General features: G+C 40.2%; 1 protein-coding gene across 24 annotated transcripts in view; it reads right to left on the bottom strand.

The window, feature by feature from the left end:
• Nucleotides 1-18,792, bottom strand: part of KIF13A (kinesin family member 13A) — a 196,774-nt gene that overhangs the window by 72,407 nt on the left and 105,575 nt on the right. For all 24 annotated transcript variants that reach the window (XR_006057373.2, XM_015102831.4, XM_015102832.4 and 21 more), the window contains exons 5-9: nt 10,731-10,823; nt 9,530-9,710; nt 6,837-6,924; nt 4,783-4,917; nt 3,758-3,870 (exon numbers count right to left, since the gene is read on the bottom strand). Coding sequence is in view for 23 of the 24 variants with exons in the window: in XM_015102831.4 (XP_014958317.3) it covers nt 3,758-3,870; nt 4,783-4,917; nt 6,837-6,924; nt 9,530-9,710; nt 10,731-10,823 (610 nt within the window). In the remaining variant the exon portion in view is untranslated. The remainder of the gene's footprint in view (nt 1-3,757; nt 3,871-4,782; nt 4,918-6,836; nt 6,925-9,529; nt 9,711-10,730; nt 10,824-18,792) is intronic.

The following is an 18,792-nucleotide window of genomic DNA, read 5'->3' as shown; positions in this document are numbered from 1 at the left end:
GCAGAGTACATCATGTGAAGTGCTGGGCTGGATGAAGAACAAGCTTGAATCAAGACTGGCAGGAGAAATATCAATAACCTCAGATATGCAGATGATATCACCCTTATGGCAGAAAGTGAAGAAGAACTAAAGAGCTTCTTGATGAAAATGAAAGACAAGAGTGAAAAGGCTAGCTTAAAACTCAACATTCAGAAAACGAAGATCATGGCATCTGGTCCCATCACTTCATGGCAAATAGATGGGCAAACAATGGCAACAGTGACAGACTTTATTTTCTTGGGCTCCAAAATCACTGCAGATGGTGACTGCAGCCATGAAATTAAAAGACACTTGCTCCTTGGAAGAAAAGGTATGACCAACCTAGACCTTTCTAATATGCTGAGACATATTAAAAAGCAGAGACATTATTTTGCCAAGAAAGGTCCATCTAGTCAAAGCTATGGTTTTTTCAGTATTCATGTATGGATGTGAGAGCTGGACCATAAAGAAAGCTGAGCACTGAAAAATTGTTGCTTTTGAACTGTGGTGTTGGAGAAGACTCTTGAGAGTCCCTTGGACTGCAAGGAGATCAAACCAGTCCATCCTAAAGGAAATCACTCCTGAATATTTATTGGAAGGACTGATGCTGAAGCTGAAGCTCCAGTACTCTGGTCACCTGATGCAAAGAACTGACTCATTGGAAAAGACCCTGATGCTGGGAAAGACTGAAGGCAGGAGGAGAAGGGAATGACAGAGGATGAGTTGGTTGGATGGCATCACCGACTCGATGGACATGAGTTTGAGCAAGCTCTGGGAGTCGGTGATGGTCAGGGAAGCCTGGTGTGCTGCAGTGCATGGTGTCACAAAGAGTCAGACACAGTGAGTGACTGAGCAGACACAGTTCAGTGAGTGACTGAACTGTGCTGAACTGATCCAAATATTCTTCTCATTGCAACATCTTTAACTTAATCACACCTGCAAAACCCCTTTGCAGGTAACGTATGCACATGTTTTGGGAATTAGGACTTGGATGTATTTAGGGGGGCAGGGAGGCAATATTCTGTCAGGAACAAAGTTCCTCTTGCATCCCCACATCTAATGTGCCAGATACATAGCAGAGGCCTGCTCAGCTTTTATTTATATTATATAAATGTGTATGTCCAACCATCTATTTTCTCATCTTTAAACAGAGACAATAAATACATATAATGAACCTCACTTGAAATAATGCATATGAAAGTGTCCCCAAACTAAGAAGAACTCCAAAAATGTAGGTACTTCACAGATTATCAGTAAGGAATACATATATCCATTTGTGAAAGAGCCAGCATATAAGGAAAAACAGCAAGATGCTAAGAGAAATCCATTCAATTCATTAAGTCATAATGGAAAAGAGCCAGTAGCTAGAATATCTAAATCATGTTATATGTGGCTTTGATGTAGTCCAGTTTGCGACACTATATAATTTAGTGTCCAAATTGGGGAGGGGCACTATTAATATTTCCTCTGGGACGAATGTATCAGTCAGGACTCTTCCAGGCCAATACAACACTTGGGCAGCTCAGTGTGTGAGCCTTGGCTCTGGAGCCAAACTACCTACAACCAAGTCTAAGATCCACGCTTAGAGTACTATGACCTTGGATGTATTATTTAACAGCTCTCTGCCTTGGTTTCCTCGTCTGTAAAATGGTGACGTGAGGCTCAGATGAATTATTACATACAGAGTACACAGTACTGTGCCTAGGATACAGTAAGAGGTCAACGGGAGTTGGTGGTCCTTACACATCAAGGCCAGCCATACTCTAAGTTTCCACGAATTCAGAGAACTCCCAGTGTGTTCCCATAAGCGCAGCCACAGGCAAACAGCTGGCGTGGCTGAGCGCCAGTAAACAAACCTCCAGGAGGGACTCAGCCATACCTATACACATATCCATTCTTCCCTAAGCTCCCCTTCCATCCAGGCTGGCACATAACACTGAGCAGAGTTCCCTGTCTTCCACCTATTTTAGAATGCAGAGCTGTATGCCAGTCTGGGCTCCTACAATGCTTTGTCATGAAGCAGAGCAAAATCCTTTGTTATCAGAGCAAGAGACAGAATGACTGGGAGTTGACCCTCTCAAGCAGCAGCCTGTGCAGTGAGCACAGCTACGTCCATTTGATAGAGGGGCTGATATTTCACAGCTACTTTTGCAAACTTTTGTGAGATTACAAAGTGCTAGTGCCATTTCGCAATGGAAGCTGCACAAAGATGTTCCTGAATCTATTACCTCTTGTCCCCTTCTGTCCTAAACAAAACCTCAAGTTACTTCTTTTTCATTAATTTTTTCTTGGAGTATAGCTGCTTTACAACGTTGTGCCAGTATCTGCTATACGGCAAAGTGAATCAGCTATACGGGATACATATAAACCCCAACTTATTATGTTCCAAAAGAAACATGCAAGTACAAACCATGTTTCTTTCTGCTGAACCTGAAATAATGATTACGCTGTTTACACAAGCTATAAAAATAATAGCTAGAGCCATTACTATTTCTTCAGTGCATACTATGTGTCAGGCATTGTTCTAAGCACATTCCGGGCACTTAATCCCCAACAACTCAATGAAGCAGATACTGTTATTGTCCTCATTATACAGATGAGAAAAATGAAGCACACAGAGGTGCATTCACTCGCCCAGGATACATATGCGTCTAGTAAGTGGAGGAGAGGCAGGAATGAACCCAGGCAGTCCTGCTCAAGCATACACGCCTAAAAGGGCCAACTCTGCTCCCTCTCATGCTGGGGAAGACAGACAGATGCCCGGTTTATCAGGGGCATCCTTGGATAGCACATCCCAAAGAACCAGTCCTTCAGGACTTCCCAATGGCTAAGAGTCCACCTTCCAATGCAGGGGACGTGGGTTCGATCCCTGGTCGGGAGAACTAAGATTCTACATGCTACAACTAAGACCAATGCAAACAAAATACACAATTAAAAAAATAAAAGGGCAAATTCTTCATCTGCGCCTTTGCTGTATCTTCCACGTGGAAAGCCTTCACTTCCTGTCCACTGGGCCAGCTCCTACACACCTTGTACCCCTCAGCTCTCCTTCAGCCTTCACCACATCCCTGGGCACACTACAGGCACTCAAGGCAAAGAATGAGATTTCAGGATGGCAGTTATTATATAACTGTTACTTTTGGGGGGAAGTTATTGTTTTTGTTGTTTAGTTGCTAAGTCATGTCTGACTCTTTTGGGATCCCACAGACTGTAGCCCGCCAGGCTCCTCTGTCCATGGAATTTCCCAGGCAAGAATACTGGAGTGGGTTGCCATTTCCTTCTCCAGGGGATCTTCCGGATCCAGGGATTGAACCTGCATCTCCTGCATTGGCAGGTGGATTCTTTTACCACTGAGCCACCAGGGAAGTATTAGCCTTATGAAGGGATTTGAAGTATTTTCTCTTTAGAATAAGCTCCTAGAGTTAGATCTAAGATATGATTTGATTTATAAAACTGCAACTTGCATTGACCTAAGATTAATTACATTATACAATGATATTCTGGGCGTTTGTATGGACAGCGTTGGACCCTGGCTGCCTCGTGCTGTTTCACTTAAATAAACCTCATGCATCTCAACAGAGGCAGGCTGATGTTTTTCTTCAACCCAGTTCACTAAAGCTACACAGACTCTGAATCACCTGTGATCAGAGCCATCTGACCCCTGATAAGGGGACCAGTTGCCTCAGACACACAGGAAGCCGGTGGGACGTTTACCGTGGGGATCGCACAGGCCCCTTACTTGTTAATGTTGCTGCCTTCTTTCAGGCGCTCTCCCGCAGCTCCGGTTTTAGACACTCTCTCGCTGCCCGCCAGGTCCACCAAGCTCACCTTGCTCACCTTCTCCCCTGAGTTCTAGTTGTGGGAGACGAGAGAGAAACAACAGACACACGTTGAGTGCAGAAACCACACAGACACCTATGTAGACGTCAGCTCCACCACTGAAGCCATCCTGCTTTAAGGAGGCAAACTTGAGAAGATTTTAAATGGTAAGAAGAGTTCTTTGGACTAGCAGTTTTAGGGTAAAAATTAAAGTTGGTGTGGCAGCCTGGGATTCTGTTCTGTAGCTGGGTAGTAAGGGCACTGGCCTTTCCAGAATATATTCAGAAAGATGGAGCTTTTATGCATCTATGAGAACATTCCAGGACATGAGGATTCCTACACATTCAGGTCAAATACCTCACTTTTTTTTTTTTTTTACTTTTTTTTTTTTAAAAGGCTATCTTTAGGCTGAATGTCGTGGTTTCCTCTTTCATATTCTTTAATGACTATGAGGTAAACCCAGCTGTTTCTAGGGGAATTTCACTATGGAAGGATACATATTAAAAGTGGTATGGTGAAAGCATCATGGTCTTTAGAGAGTTTATACAAGGATTCCAGTTTTTTAACATTATACATAAAGTTGTTGCTTTGTTTAGTCGCTAAGTCGAGTCTGACTCTTTTGCAACCCCATGGACTACAGCCTACCAGGCTCCTCTGTTCATGGGATTTCCCAGGCAAGAATACTCGAGTGGGTCGCCATTTCTTTCTCCAGGACACCTCTTTGACCCAGGGATCGAACCCACGTCTCCTGCACTGGCAGGTGGGTGCCTTACCATAGACCCACCAGGGAACCCCTACATATATAAAGTAAGACCTAACAAATGACATGATGTAAGCAGAGTAGCTGATCCAGGAAGCAGAAGAGCTGGCTTAACGTTCTTGGGAACGGAATCCAGCCATGGTGAGCCCCTTCACCGTCACCCAAAGTTCTACCCGATCGCTCACCCCAGACTGCAGGTCGTACAGCGTCTGCGTGATGACGATGTTGAACACAGCGTGGGAGCGGCTGCTTTCTTCATTCATGTTGGTTGCAGCTACCGTCCGAGACTTGTTTCCCTCAGACATCAATGACTCAATGTCCTAGAGGCAGGCACAAGAAAATCACTATGAGTGAAAAACCTCTCAGAACAGCGTCCTGCCCACCCGCGGAGGTATTCATTATGATGCATTCCATCACCACCCTTGCACGGAACACTCCCACCTCTCTTCCACAGAGCCCGGCTCAAACTCCCACTCCCTCCGCGCTTTCTAGCGGATGAAATGTTTCACCCATTCCTTCCAAACTGCAACTGTCTTCTTTCTCTGTTAAGTACCTGTTTTTCCCTCTGCAAGTTCCTAAGGAGAAAAGAGCTACCATTTACTGTGCTCAGATACTCAATAGCAATGATGACCTTATTTTATTCTCTCTTGCACAGCTCTCTTCTGTATGATTAGTAGCCTCCCTTCTCCAACAAGGGGCTTCCCTGGTGGTTCAGATGGTAAAGAATCTGCCTGCAATGCAGGAGTCTTGGGTTCAATCCCTGGGTTTGGAAGATCCCTTAGAGAAGGGAATGGCAACCCATTCCAGTATTCTTGCCTGGAGAATCTCATGAACAGCGGAGCCTGCTGGTCCACAGTCCATGGGGCTCCAAACAGTTGGACATGACTGAATGACTAACACTTTCACTCGGTGAATTTCCAACACTGTGGCTGAAAAATAAATTTTCCTTATTCAACTCTATGCAACTTGCTTTAGAACACCCAGAACCTAGGACTCTTAAACAATGTTTGATGAATGTTATAAAAGAAGTATTTACCTGATTATACACACAGGACACTGAAGTTCATGGAGGTCAAATAACTCTTCCCACATCTAATAAGAGGCAGTTGTTTGCTTTTTAGCCGCTAAGTCATGTCCGACTCTTTTGTGACCCTATGGACTGTAGCCCAACAGGCTCCTCAGTCCATAGGATTTCCCAGGTAAGAATACTGGAGTGGGTTGCCATTTCCTCCTCCAGGGGATCTTCCTGACCCAGGGATCAAACCCACATCTTCTGCTTGGCAGGCGGATCCTTTACCACTGAGCCACTTGGAGAGCCCAATAAGAAGCAGAACTGGATACAAATCATGGATGTCCCAGCTCTTGCTAATAAGTGACAGGAGGAGACGGTCACTGGTCTCAGTGACCCTGAGCCAGGCATCTAAGCAAAAGTGCTGACTTTGCACTTTCCTGCCAGAGGGGTCTTTGTTGATTTCCGGATCTCACTGATGACGGAGTGATAACTGCCCTTTATTTCTGATTTAAGCAGTACTAAAACTATCTACATTTAAATGGCTGAAGAGAGTTACCTTGCAGATCAATTTTAGTTCTACTGAGTCTAAAGTGATGCAGGGACAAATAACACAGAGATGGCACTTCTAAGTAGATGGATGTGTTTACTCATTTATTGATCGGCATTCTTTGGTAACAGATAGCGGTTTCTTTTATGGGATTCCCAAAGCAATGACAATAAAAATACAGACAAAATATCAAGCCAGGATGTGAGAAAGCACAGAAGTCAAGGAGTAGGAAAAAGAAACAGATCGGTCAACAGAAGGAGATCAATTCAGAAAAACAGAAGAATCAGAAGAGTGAAAAGCAATGCAAACTAAGATCGGAGACGCTGTCAAAGAGACAGGGTTGAAATAACTACCAAATAGTGTTTACATCTGTCCAGAAAGACATCACTGGCAACCTCAGGGAGAAGAGTTTCACTAGAGTGTTATTCATGAAAATATTCAGCAACCTCAGGATGCTGGACCCCCAGCAACACTGCAAACCCTTCAAAATCAAGCGGCTTGAAGACTGTGATTAAAAGCCTTTATTTTCTATTTGGGGTGGTTGATACTGGGTTTCTGAGACCATGAATTGTAACAATATGCTATAAAACATTCACATAAAAATATATTCAACATGATCTATACACTTCAATTTACTGTCAGCTTTTAATGTCTTTTTTTTTTTTTTTAATGACACTTACCTCAAAACTAGTGACAGCCAGTTGGGATAAACCATCTACATATGGTCCCAAAACTTTATGCTCTCGAACTTTAAGAGACTGTCTACTCCTTCAAGAGAAAGGAAAAAGGAATGAATGAATCATACCCAACCTGGAGCTTTTCTCTCTAAAAAAAAGTACTTGCAAAAGTACTCAGAAGTTTAGATTGTAATTTCAAAAGGATTTTTCTTTTAACAATCAAAAACTATTCTAAAAGCTACTTTACTTGGATTAGCAAAACAGCATGCCTTATGAGGAATGTCTTTTATACTCTGATTTCTATTTAAAGTAACATACTATTTTAAAAATTCTATCTCTACTCCCAAACTAAACAACCAGCACACAGAATACTAGGTTAGGCTAACTTGTTTTAGTAGATGAACTTTAATTTCACATGGAGTGGGGAGAAGGGAGCGAAGCAAAGAACAAACAGAACTGAATTTAACCTTCGGGCTATTTTATAAGTAAGCATATTCTCAATAAGTAATGTCTTACAGTTTTAAGCAAGAATTGAACAATATTAACATGTTTTACTTTTAAGTTACCTTTTCATATTAGGAGCATTGATTTATGCTGTGCTGACCATTTTATACAAAGAATGATGTTACAGGAGAGCAGTTGTTTGTAGTTACTGATATTTATCCTATGTTGAGAACTGGCTCTGCTGGTCAAGATTTTAGGACTCTTGAATTTCTAAATGGCAAACCTGGTTTGGGACTCACTTGAAGAGCTTATCAACAGACAACTGAGATGAAAGGTAAAACTATATAATATATATTATGGCCGTAATGCATTATGTCACATATTTCATGGCAACAGATACTGATCACTTTTTCAAATCAAGAGTCAATGCCTAGCATCACTCAAGTGTGGAAAGAAGAAAGTAACAATGAGCACATCCCTAAATCTAGACCTTGCTCCCTAAAAACTTCTCAATCTTAATCTGAATCTTAATCTCACAACTCCATAAAGTAGGTTTTACTAACTTTATTTTAAGCTTGAAGAATGCAATGACAATGAGCAATTCTGCTGTATTCAAAACAAGGGCACACCAAGTGTACAATTTCAAGAGAGCTGCCTAGCTGCGCATGCCTCCAGAACCTGGCTCACTCTGTTCGCATAATCAGAGATTATCGCTATTCGTGGGCAAGAAAAAGTAAATCAAGCACAATATTAAGTCCTTCTGATGGTGTCTAACATTTGAGATTCTTGTACACCACTGGGGGGAGTATAAATTGGTACAACGATTATGGGGAACAGTTTTGCAATACCAAAGCTGAAGGTTCCATAGCTTGCGACCCATAATTCCACTCCTAGATGCATTCCCTAGGAACTCCTGCATTTGCACACCAGGAGGAATGTACTGGAATGCTCAGAGAAGGACAGTCATGGTAAAAAATGGAAACCACAGGAACGAGAGGAGATAGAATAAACAAATTATGGTGTCTCATACAATGGAATACCAAAGAGCAGTAAAAATTAATGAATTACTTCTTCATACATCAGAACAAACAAATCATTGAGGGGGAAAGTAGCAAGTCATCAAAGGACACATGTATTAATGAAGCCATGCACAGGTAAAAACTGTGCAAAATTATGCATAGACTCTTAAAGAGAAGGAAGATAATGAGCAATATAAAAACATTCCATTTATTAAGCCAAATGGTGAGCAGAACAGTCATTGATTTTTATTATTCTTTACATCTTACATGTATTATAAGTGTTCTTTCATATGCATTACACAGTTATTAGCTAAAAGTAAAAACATTTCTGATGACTGGGTCACTTCCTTGCCGTCCCTAATTTTTATCTTATACCTCTGATTATATCCTTGATTATACAGCTGCTGAAAGCATTTTTAAAATATTTTTAATAACATGAGAAAGTATTCATCATATTATATAAAAAATTCAGGCTACTGAATTGTATTCAGAGAAGAACCTCAACACACACACTACATATCCACTCCATAGATCTGAGACACCAAAATGCAAAAAGTGTTAACAGCAGTTATTTTTGAGTGATGGGATTTTAGGACATTTTTATTTCTTCTTACACTTTACCTACTTTCTAAATTTTTATATATATTATTCTTAAATCAATAAAAATTTTAATTGAAAGATAAATGGCCCTTTCCTTCCTCTATGAATCAAACTCATCTGGTTTTTATCACCTAGCTTTTAAAAAATACAGATGCCTGGGTTTCCTCCTGGGTCTACTGAATCATCAGCCCTAAGGGACGGGCTCAGGCCAGTGTCGCATTAAAAGCCTCCGAGTGATTCCAATGTACATTCCCGGAAGAGAATGGCTTGTCTAGCCCAGGTCACTCAAAACCTTAGACTGCTTTACCTCCAGTTTAGAGCAGATGGAAATACCACTGTGTCATTCTTAACTCAACAAATAAATATGAATAAACCATAGTGGCAAAAATACCAAAACAGTAAAAACAGTCGTCTAAATGGCATAGGTAAGCAACTTTATACATGAGTGTAGGATAAACTATGAATCCTGGGTATACCGACAGGCTTTAAGAAGCTGATATCTCTCAGTAAAATGATCTAAAATGGGAGTGGTGACCGAGGGCTTCAAACACATAAACTCACTTGCAACTTTAACTTCAGGATCATTTAAAACTACTACCCCTGTTACAAGGTTCATGTCAACCACTAACTTACCCTTTGGGGTCTAAAAGATCCCGGACTTTCTCATTATAGATTTCCATATAGGATACTTCCACTTTAAAGGTCTGTGACTCATTCTGCTCCAGAGAGATCCTTTGAAATAAAGCACAGCAGAGCCTTGGGATGAGCCCTCGCTGCTCAGCATTTCCCATCATGGAGAAGGATTTTCCTGAGCCTGGAGAAAGGTGAGCAGAAAGAGAGGAGGATGGTAGAGGAGGCAACGTGTAACGCTTCAAACGTACAAGTGTGTCCTGCACATTGGCCAAGGTCACACAGGAGGAGGAGACAGACAATCTGGCCCCCAGAGCCAGGCCTTCGGACACCAGAGTTACTATTCCTTCTATTACATTCCTGACCACCAGTCTGACTTTTACTGTGAGACCCGGAGAGTATCTCCTTTATAGATGGATGCGTACTAATGTAAGCACTACAAATATGTAATCTTTAAAAGTATATATAGTAAAAAGGAACTACTGTATAGTACAGGGAACTCTGTTCGAGATTATGTAATAGCCTAAATATGTATAACAAGCATTTGGCTGGACACCTGAAACTAACACTGTTAATCAACTATACTCCAACATACAACAGAAAAGTTTTAAAAGTGTGTAAATATCAACTATACATCAAGTAACATTAACATATTTGACCCACAAAATATTTCACACTTTTGAAAGTGCTTTGCTACATATTCTCCTTGATGTCCCATGATGTGACAATATGCTGTATTGTTATCATTTAATTAATTTATTCCAACTTTATGGTTGAAATAATGGGTGGCTCACAGTGTTAATTGCTGAACCACTAGTATAGTTTTGTTTAATAACCTATCATCACTTCTATATCCTGTAAAGTCCTCTGTATAGGATGACAGATACTAAGAGTTTTTCTACAGTTTTTCACTATAACATTTGTACTAAGAAACTGGTAATTATTTTCCTAGCTCAAATACAGGTTAAAACTATAATTTAGGAAAATGACACTTAATAGTTTGAAACTAGCATGCTCACTAACACTTAAATTACTTCATTCCACAACTGTTGAACCTTCAAAAAGATTACTTTTGATCATTTAATTCAGCTAAACCTGTGAAGTCAGAAGCATTTTTCTACAGCTTTCCAAAGTGTTTTCTATTTTTATGTTTTAAGAAATGTACATTTAATATCACTGACTGTAAAGAAAAGCAGCTACTTACCTGTCTGTCCATATGCAAAAATGCAAGCATTATACCCCTGAAAGGCTTTCTCAAGAATTCCTTCCCCAAGGCACTTGAAAACCACTTCTTGACCTAAAAAAACAAAAATAAAAAGACTGATTTTTCTTGACATATTTGTATTAGTAACTGAGCCCCAGTCACTAACAACATTCTCTCAATCCAAAAAAGATGTTGAGTGTATTACATACCAGGGCTGTGGATTGAGAGCATAATGAATGCAACTTTATTATTTATTCTTCTACACCGTAACTCAGTACCTGGGACAATTTATCATTCTACCTACCGCTTCCCTCTAAGACATTTCTCTGTTTCCTGTGGGTCACATCGAAGCATCATTTGAATTCAGTTTAGTTCCTTTTCCTGAGTCAGCATGAAAGTGTCATTCAATATAAACTGCCTTGTCTCCCCACCTGGATCCTGAGCTTCTGATGAGCAGGAACCATGTGGCCACATCTTGGTATGTGTGTGCCCCGCTGCACCTAGCATGGTGCTAAGTACATGCCACGTGCTGAGAAACCATTCATCGCTGGTAGAGGAGGTGTGCTGAGCACAGGTAACCCACAGGTGTTCCCATGGGGGTTAGGGAACAAGTTCTCATCTGTGAGTCTTTCTACAGCTCGCTTCGACTCCTAGGGGTGTTCCGTCACGGACTATTTATGTCATGTAGTGCCCAGCTGAAGAGTAAAGGTGTGAAAATCTTTTTAAACATTTAATGAGGCATTTACCGCCTTTTAAAATGGATGTCTTTCTAACATGCAATCCCCACCATCAAGAGAATTAAAGTGATTTTCTCCTTCCTCTGTGCAGAAATTACTGGTTGAAGTACCTCTTTCCTTTACTGGAGCCCCTGACTGATGTCAGTCCACAATCTGTTTATCTCTGTAATCCTAGTGCCTAGTACGAAATGCTTAATAAATGTTTGTCCAGAGAATTAGTCAGTTTAATCATTTTATCCAAATGACAATTCCTTTTACATTTGGAAATAATGCAATATAACATAAGCTCTTGGGGGTGTGTTTTTCTTTCATGCATCTGATTTTAGCAGTCTCATTATATTATGACATATCACAGCTACAGAATGGGACTCAAATTAAAAGTGTGAACATGAAACAATATTTTCAATCATCAGGTTGGCAAAACACACACACACACACACACACACACACACACACACACACACACCACACAACAATATCCAACATAGCTGAACTGAAGAAATAGGTATTTTCATAAACTGTTGATGGGAGACTGAATGAATGCAGCCATTCTAAGCCATTTCTCACAGTACCAAGAAAAAGGAATATGTCCTGGCTCTTTGGCCCACTATGGGGCATCTGCCCTAGAGACCCACTCCCCAAGAGACCCCAGTAAAAGGATGTTCACACAGCATTATTTATAATACTGAAAGTTAGAATCAAGTTAAATGCCAATTAGTAAGGGAGTAGTAGATACATAAAATTTATTTTATCTGATGGAATATTTAAACACACCATCTTAAAAAAACAAGCAAAGCAAATCTATGTGTTTAAGCAATGCTAGAATTCAAAAACATTGTTTTTTAAAAAGTCGTGCTCAGACTGTACATATAATGTAAAAATTTATGTCCAATAGTATGTATGTGTGTTCTCTATGTGTGTTAAAGTTAAAGAAAAAATTGGATCAGAAGAAAATATACCAAATTTATATAAACTTAGTTCTCAACTTCTGAGTTCTACAAAAGAGGCATTTAAAACATGTTGGTGGAATATGTGGATTTTTTTTTTTTAGAAGATTGTAACTGTAAGGGGCTTCCTAAAAATAAGGGTTAGGAAGACTACCTAAAGACTATTGTACACGCACATACACAAATACATGGAGAAGAATAAAGTACTGTCAAAATTCTTACCCACTAAAGACACATTTCCAAAATTGCCTTTATGTTATAGTCAAGTATAAGAGTCTTGTGCTCATTAAGAAAATATCTAGAAACCGGAGCCTATTATACAGAGTGAAGTAAGTCAGAAAGAAAAACACCAATACAGTATATTACTGCATATATATGGAATTTAGAAAGATGGTAATGATGATCTTATTGCGAGACAGCAAAAGAGACACAGATATAAAGAACAGACTTTTGGACTCCGTGGGAGAAGGCGAGGGTGGGATGATTTGAGAGAATAGCACTGAAACATGTATATTACCATATGTGAAATAGATCACCAGTCCAAGTCTGATGCATGAAACAGGGCACTCAAAGCCAGTGCACTGGGAAAACCCTGAGGGGTGGGATGGGGAGGGAGGTGGGAGGGGTTTCAGGATGGGGGGGACACATGTATACCCATGGCTGATTCATGTCAATATATGGCGAAAACCACTACATAATTAGCCTCCAATTAAAATAAATTAATTTTTTTTAAAAAGAAAGTATCTCACCCACCTTGTTGCCAGTCTTTCATATCCATTGATATTTTTTTCTCATATATTTGCTCAAAGGACTTTCCTTATTCCACATGTATTCCCAAGGCCCATGCCAAAACACAGGCTTAAATCTGGACCTGAGCCCTTTAGTGCAGAATTACACTACACCCCTGTAGCGTAGGGGAATGAAACACAGCTTCTGCTCAGGCTTGTGCGACCTGATGGTGGTTCCTAGCCAGGACCCAAGTGCCATCGAAAGCCTTCAAAAAGCACCACTTTCTTGGCACAAACAGATGAATGGAGCAATCTCGTTTGATCTTCCACACTGGTTAACCAGCCCCGAGAAAGGGAATGGGGTGAAGGTGGGGACAAGATGCTTTAAGACTTCGCTGGATCAAACATCCTGACCGTAATTCATGATTTTGACTCATATTTAGTAACTTGAAAAAATAAAAAAGCAAGAACTTGACTCGATGAAAAGGACTTAACTATGGAGAAGCATTGTGGTCAAAGAGCTTTTACTCTGGTTTCACAGAGTTTGAAGTCATTAACTCATCAAGGATTTATATCTGTTCTTTTATCAGGGAGTGAGATGGAATACTTTCTGGTTTCTGCTCTGATGCTGAGTAGGCTGGAATTATGAGGGATTATTTTCTCAATGTTTTTTTTCAAGGCCAGGTCACGAGGTTTCACTTACCGTGGTAGGAAAGGCCTTTTTAAACCACAGATCATTAACAGAAAGGAAAAAAAAAAAAAAAAAAACCACCCAAGAATGAACGCTATATACAGAGCTATATGAAATAGGTTTATGATGAATCAACTGATAACAACAACTCAGGGTATGTAAACTCAAGTTGCACTAAAAATAACAAATGATAAAAGAATGTTCCAGGTAAAAATACAAGAATAAATTTCAGCTTGACCTATTTCTAAATTATCACAAATATTAAACAGGATATGAATTAACCTATTTAACCTGTATTATTGTTGCTATTTAGTTGCTAAGTTGTCTGACTCTTTCAGCCAGGCTCCTCTGTCCATGGGATTTCCCAGGCAAGAATACTGGAGTGGGTTGCCATTTCCTTCTCCTGGGGGAAGAGGTCTTACCCACCAAGGGATTGAATTCGTCTCCTGCTTAGCAAGTGGATTCTTTACCACTGAGCCGCCAGGGAAACCCATTTAACCTATATACCTTTATTATTTATGTTAAGAAAAATTAATTTTTTTGTCAACTGCTCTGTTTGCAGTACAATTTACATATTCTATCTATATCACTGCATCTGTGCAATACCCAGATATGGTAGGTATGGATTGTGATCAATAACGAGATGAGGGGGCCACTAAGAAAGTGGAAGTCATTTGCCCAAGACGTGGCCACCAGAGAGAGGCAGGACCTGGTATATGGGTGATGACTCCCAGATGGACCGAGGCCCATCCATCATCAGTGACTCAGGCCGCATGACACTGGAAATCAGTTACTCCCATCTCTGGTTTCCATGGTAATTTTTTTTTTTTAAACAAACTCTCAGAACCCATTACACTCTAGTACCTTTTCCCCCACATCTTTCTACACCAATGAATTATGAGCTCCTTTGAAAACAAGAGCTGTGGCATCTTAGCAGAGTACCTGGCACACGTATGCACTCTTAATTACAGAATTGTCCCTGGTGACATTGCTGTTCTCAGATTAATGTGTATTTTTTTTTTTAAGAGAAAACTTTTATTTAAATACATTATAAACATAGCATAAACAGATCGTATTTGGAAGCTGAAAAGCCTTCAGTGCTACCCAGATCCTTCATCGTCCATCTAATGTGTATTTAATTGGGGGCCCCTCTCCTCGTAAATGATGGCAAAGTTTTCAAAATACTGTTTGTTGAACTTAAAAAAGTTAATTGTAGGATTTACACTTTGGTCAAAAGTGTTTCTGTTTCTGAAATTCCAATGAGCCCCAAAGACCACAATAGTCTTTGTTGAACAAGGTAACAAGGGTGTGAACACACACATGTCAACGTCATCTGTAACTACCAACTGAATAATTTTGACAAAAATTACAGATTCTAGTGACACCCACATTACCTCCTAGTCATTAAAACAAAATCTATGTGACTGAAAAAAATAACTCAGTCTTTTTGATGTCCACTAAATGTTTACATAAGTTTTCCAAGAAGTCAAGGTCTTTTAGTTAAGTACTTAGTTACATTTGACAGACAATGTAATTCAGACTTACTGTATTTCATAAAGTTTTGGTTATAACTAGGAAAGGAAAAAAACTGGGAACACAAAATGGAATATGAAAAAGTAGAAAACAGTTATACTGTTTCTGAAAAGAATCTTTCTTCTGTCTTTAAATAGCTACCCCCAAAGCACAATTTATAAAAGGGTAAATACAAAGAACCATATTGTAAAGTCCATGGATTTTTACAAATCTAAGCAAGGCTGGAGTCTAGCAAGACTAGAATCCATTTTATCACTATGGCTTCATGTCTCGAGGGAAATTTACTCTTAAGACAAGAAATAATGAACACTTTCCCTGTTCTACAAAAAGACATCAACATTATATTTTTTAATAGCCCCGCTTAGTTTCTGCAGTATGCTTTACTGAGGCAGTTCCCTATTAGAGATACTCAGGTTGTTTCCTTTTTCTTTTTTTCTGCAATATTTATCCTTACGTATTTATCTATGTACACTTTTCTATTAACTTTACTAGGCAAAACTCCAAAAACATTGAATTACTAACTCCTCTAGCAATGCAAGAGTCTTTTTTTTCTACAACTTCAACAATGCTATTATCATTCTTCCTGATTGTGATGAACAGAAAAAGCAAGCTCCTTGCTTTGTTAAATTAAAATTTTCCTTTCCTTAGTTTATTGTCCATTTGTATTTACTCCTCAGTAAATTGACTGAGTCCTATGTTTACTTGTATAAATCAATTGGTTTAGTAATTGCTTAAGTATTCATTCAAAAATGCCCATCATTTATTAAGGATATTAACCTTTGGTCTGTCACATGCTGTACATATTTCTCCCAGTCTGTCATTTACCTTTCAGTCTTAGGTTGTTCTTTGTCATAACAAAAGCTTTTGGTCTTTCACATTCAAATCTCTTCTCTTCCTTTATGATTTTCGTTTATGGTATACATAACACTTTCAAAATCCTTCTGGATTATCATTACCCCAAGTTACATAGCTATTCATGCATCTCTTCTTCTAGTCTTATTTTGTTTTTTCCAGTTTTATTTCCAAACTTGAATGCTACTTATCAGCTGTGTAACCTTGGGCAAGATCTCCTTTATTAATAAAATGGGAATAATACTTGTTCTCTTTCTGAATTGCTGGTGTGATTTAATAAGGCAGTACAGTAAAGCACTTATCAGAGTGGCCATTGTAAGTCTAGAATATATTTTAGCTAATATCCATAATTAATATCTCTTAAATTTTTAACCAACTAAAACTAATTTTGGTATAAAGATAGAGGTACTCATTTAATTATTTTTCCTTAAATAGCTCCTCCATCTTTGCAACAAATCAGTGAGACAATCCAATCCCATTTTCAAGATAAAAGACACTTATTCTTAGAAACAAAAATTAGGAATCATTTGTTGCTATTTCTCTAGCGCCTCTAGGGGTCCCACTTTCAAAGTTTTATGATGGTGTACTCACATGTGAGAAAAAAGGGAGCATGTGAACAAGTGTGTGTGTGAGTTCTGGGTCATAATGAGAAGAGGAAGAAGGAACAGTATCGTTAATTATTAGGAGCTGTATATGCCAACCCAGGTTGTCCAGCGGAGGAAAGATATTTACCATTTTTTAATAACATTAAGATATCTCAGAAAGGTACAGGGAAAAAAGCAACTTTATAAATCATATCAATAAAACTAAACAGAAGTATTGTCTACAGAGCTCCCCTCTTTTTTTTTTTCTTTTTTATTCTGGTGCCTTGTAGCTTGATGAATCCCTGCCTGGGGTTCTACTTAATCAATTCTTTGGTTTGGTGACTGTCAATCACCACTGGTACAATAAACAAACATTTAAAAAAAGCCAAGACTGTCTCCCAAAGCCTAAAAATTCCACGTAGGTGCCACCCACTCTTCTGCCCTCCTCAGCATAATCAGTTTTCCATGACACATGAACAGTGGCTACACTTCACTCTGTGATGGACAGAGAATATTAACCATCAAAGACCCCTTACACAGTCGAGTAAGGAGAGTCTGGTTTATCCAAAAGTCTGAAGGTGTTTGTTTTTACTCTGTTCCTTTCTAAACACAGGAATCCCTTTTTTTCAGTACAGGAAAAAGCAACTTGTCCACTACTTTTAGAAGCTTAGTTAACTAACAAAAAAAAAGGAGCTGCTTCTGCTGGATGGCGGGAATCAGGGAATCCATAAAAGATGCTCTGCTCCCACCCTTAATGTTTCCTGACTCCAGTTCACAAATGGAATGAAGTGCCCTTATCTAGGAGAATGCGTGTCAGCCCAGAAAGGAAAGCCCAGAAGTCCCGATGGAAGCAGAAGGATCTATGAGAATTTCTTTCTGTCCCAGACATACCACGTGTAGGCACAACTTGGTCCAACCCAAGAGCCTGTGGCTTTTCCGCAGGATCCCTGCCCAACAGGAGACAGCCACTCTGCCGATGCCAGCTCCACGTGCCAGGTGCGGGGAGTCCACAGGGCAAACCTGACCTCACTTGTTCAGAACCATGACCAAGATGCCAATTTCCTCTGTGGGGCTTATGATTAGACACCTATAGCCGTGTGGACAAGTCTTAAAACACAGGCATGCCTGCAGCAACCCACAACACAATGTCAGAACTGTAGAGAGGGCTCCTGATTGGAATTTCTGCAAGCCAAGTCACAGAAGACCTGACCCACCCAGCCCTGAGTCACACATGGTACAGACCTCTCCAATGCTAACACCCTGAGTCTCCACACTTGTGCACAGCCTGTCCCTCCTGGGAACAGCAGTAATGGCCTCAGAGCTACCAGGCATGTGCACTGGGAGCTGAGGAAGCAAGGGAATTCTCTCTATAGCAGGGCCCTGGTACCAAAGTACAGAGGAAGAGAAACCAGGGGAGTGGGAAAGTGCATACCATACATACGCCAACTCTGCACAGTGACTATGCTCTAGGAAAAGCGAGAACAAACTAAGAGGGCATGACCTTGGGACTTCCTAGTGGTCCAGTGGGTAAGACTATGAACTTCCAGTGCAAGGGACACATGTTCGATCCCTGGTCAGGGAGCTAAGATTTCACATGCCAGGCAGCGTGGCCAAAACACCCCCAGAAACTCAAAAAGGGCACGTGCATGCATGCTTTATCATTTCAGTCGTGTCTAACTCTTGCAACCCCATGGACTGTAACCCAGGAGGCTCCTCTGTCCATGGGGCTCTCCAGGCAAGAATACTGGAGTGGGTTGCCATTTCCTTTTCCAGGGGATCTTCCCAACTCAGGGATCGAACCCGCATCTCCTGAGTCTCCCACACTGCAGGCAGATTCTTTACCACTGAGCCACCGGGAAAGCCCCGAAGAGGGCACAATCTTGTCTCATTCACAATCTGCATGAATCAAGCCAGCTTCACATAGATCAGGGCTGACCAAAGCACTCAGTTTGGAGATCCAGGGTTGGACACAACATAAGCACAGAATATT

The sequence above is a fragment of the Ovis aries genome, chromosome 20 (assembly GCF_016772045.2).
Source record: "Ovis aries strain OAR_USU_Benz2616 breed Rambouillet chromosome 20, ARS-UI_Ramb_v3.0, whole genome shotgun sequence".
Lineage (NCBI taxonomy): Eukaryota > Metazoa > Chordata > Mammalia > Artiodactyla > Bovidae > Ovis > Ovis aries.
The sequence above is the reverse complement of the archived record's forward strand: the minus strand, read 5'-3'. Positions and strand labels throughout refer to the sequence as shown.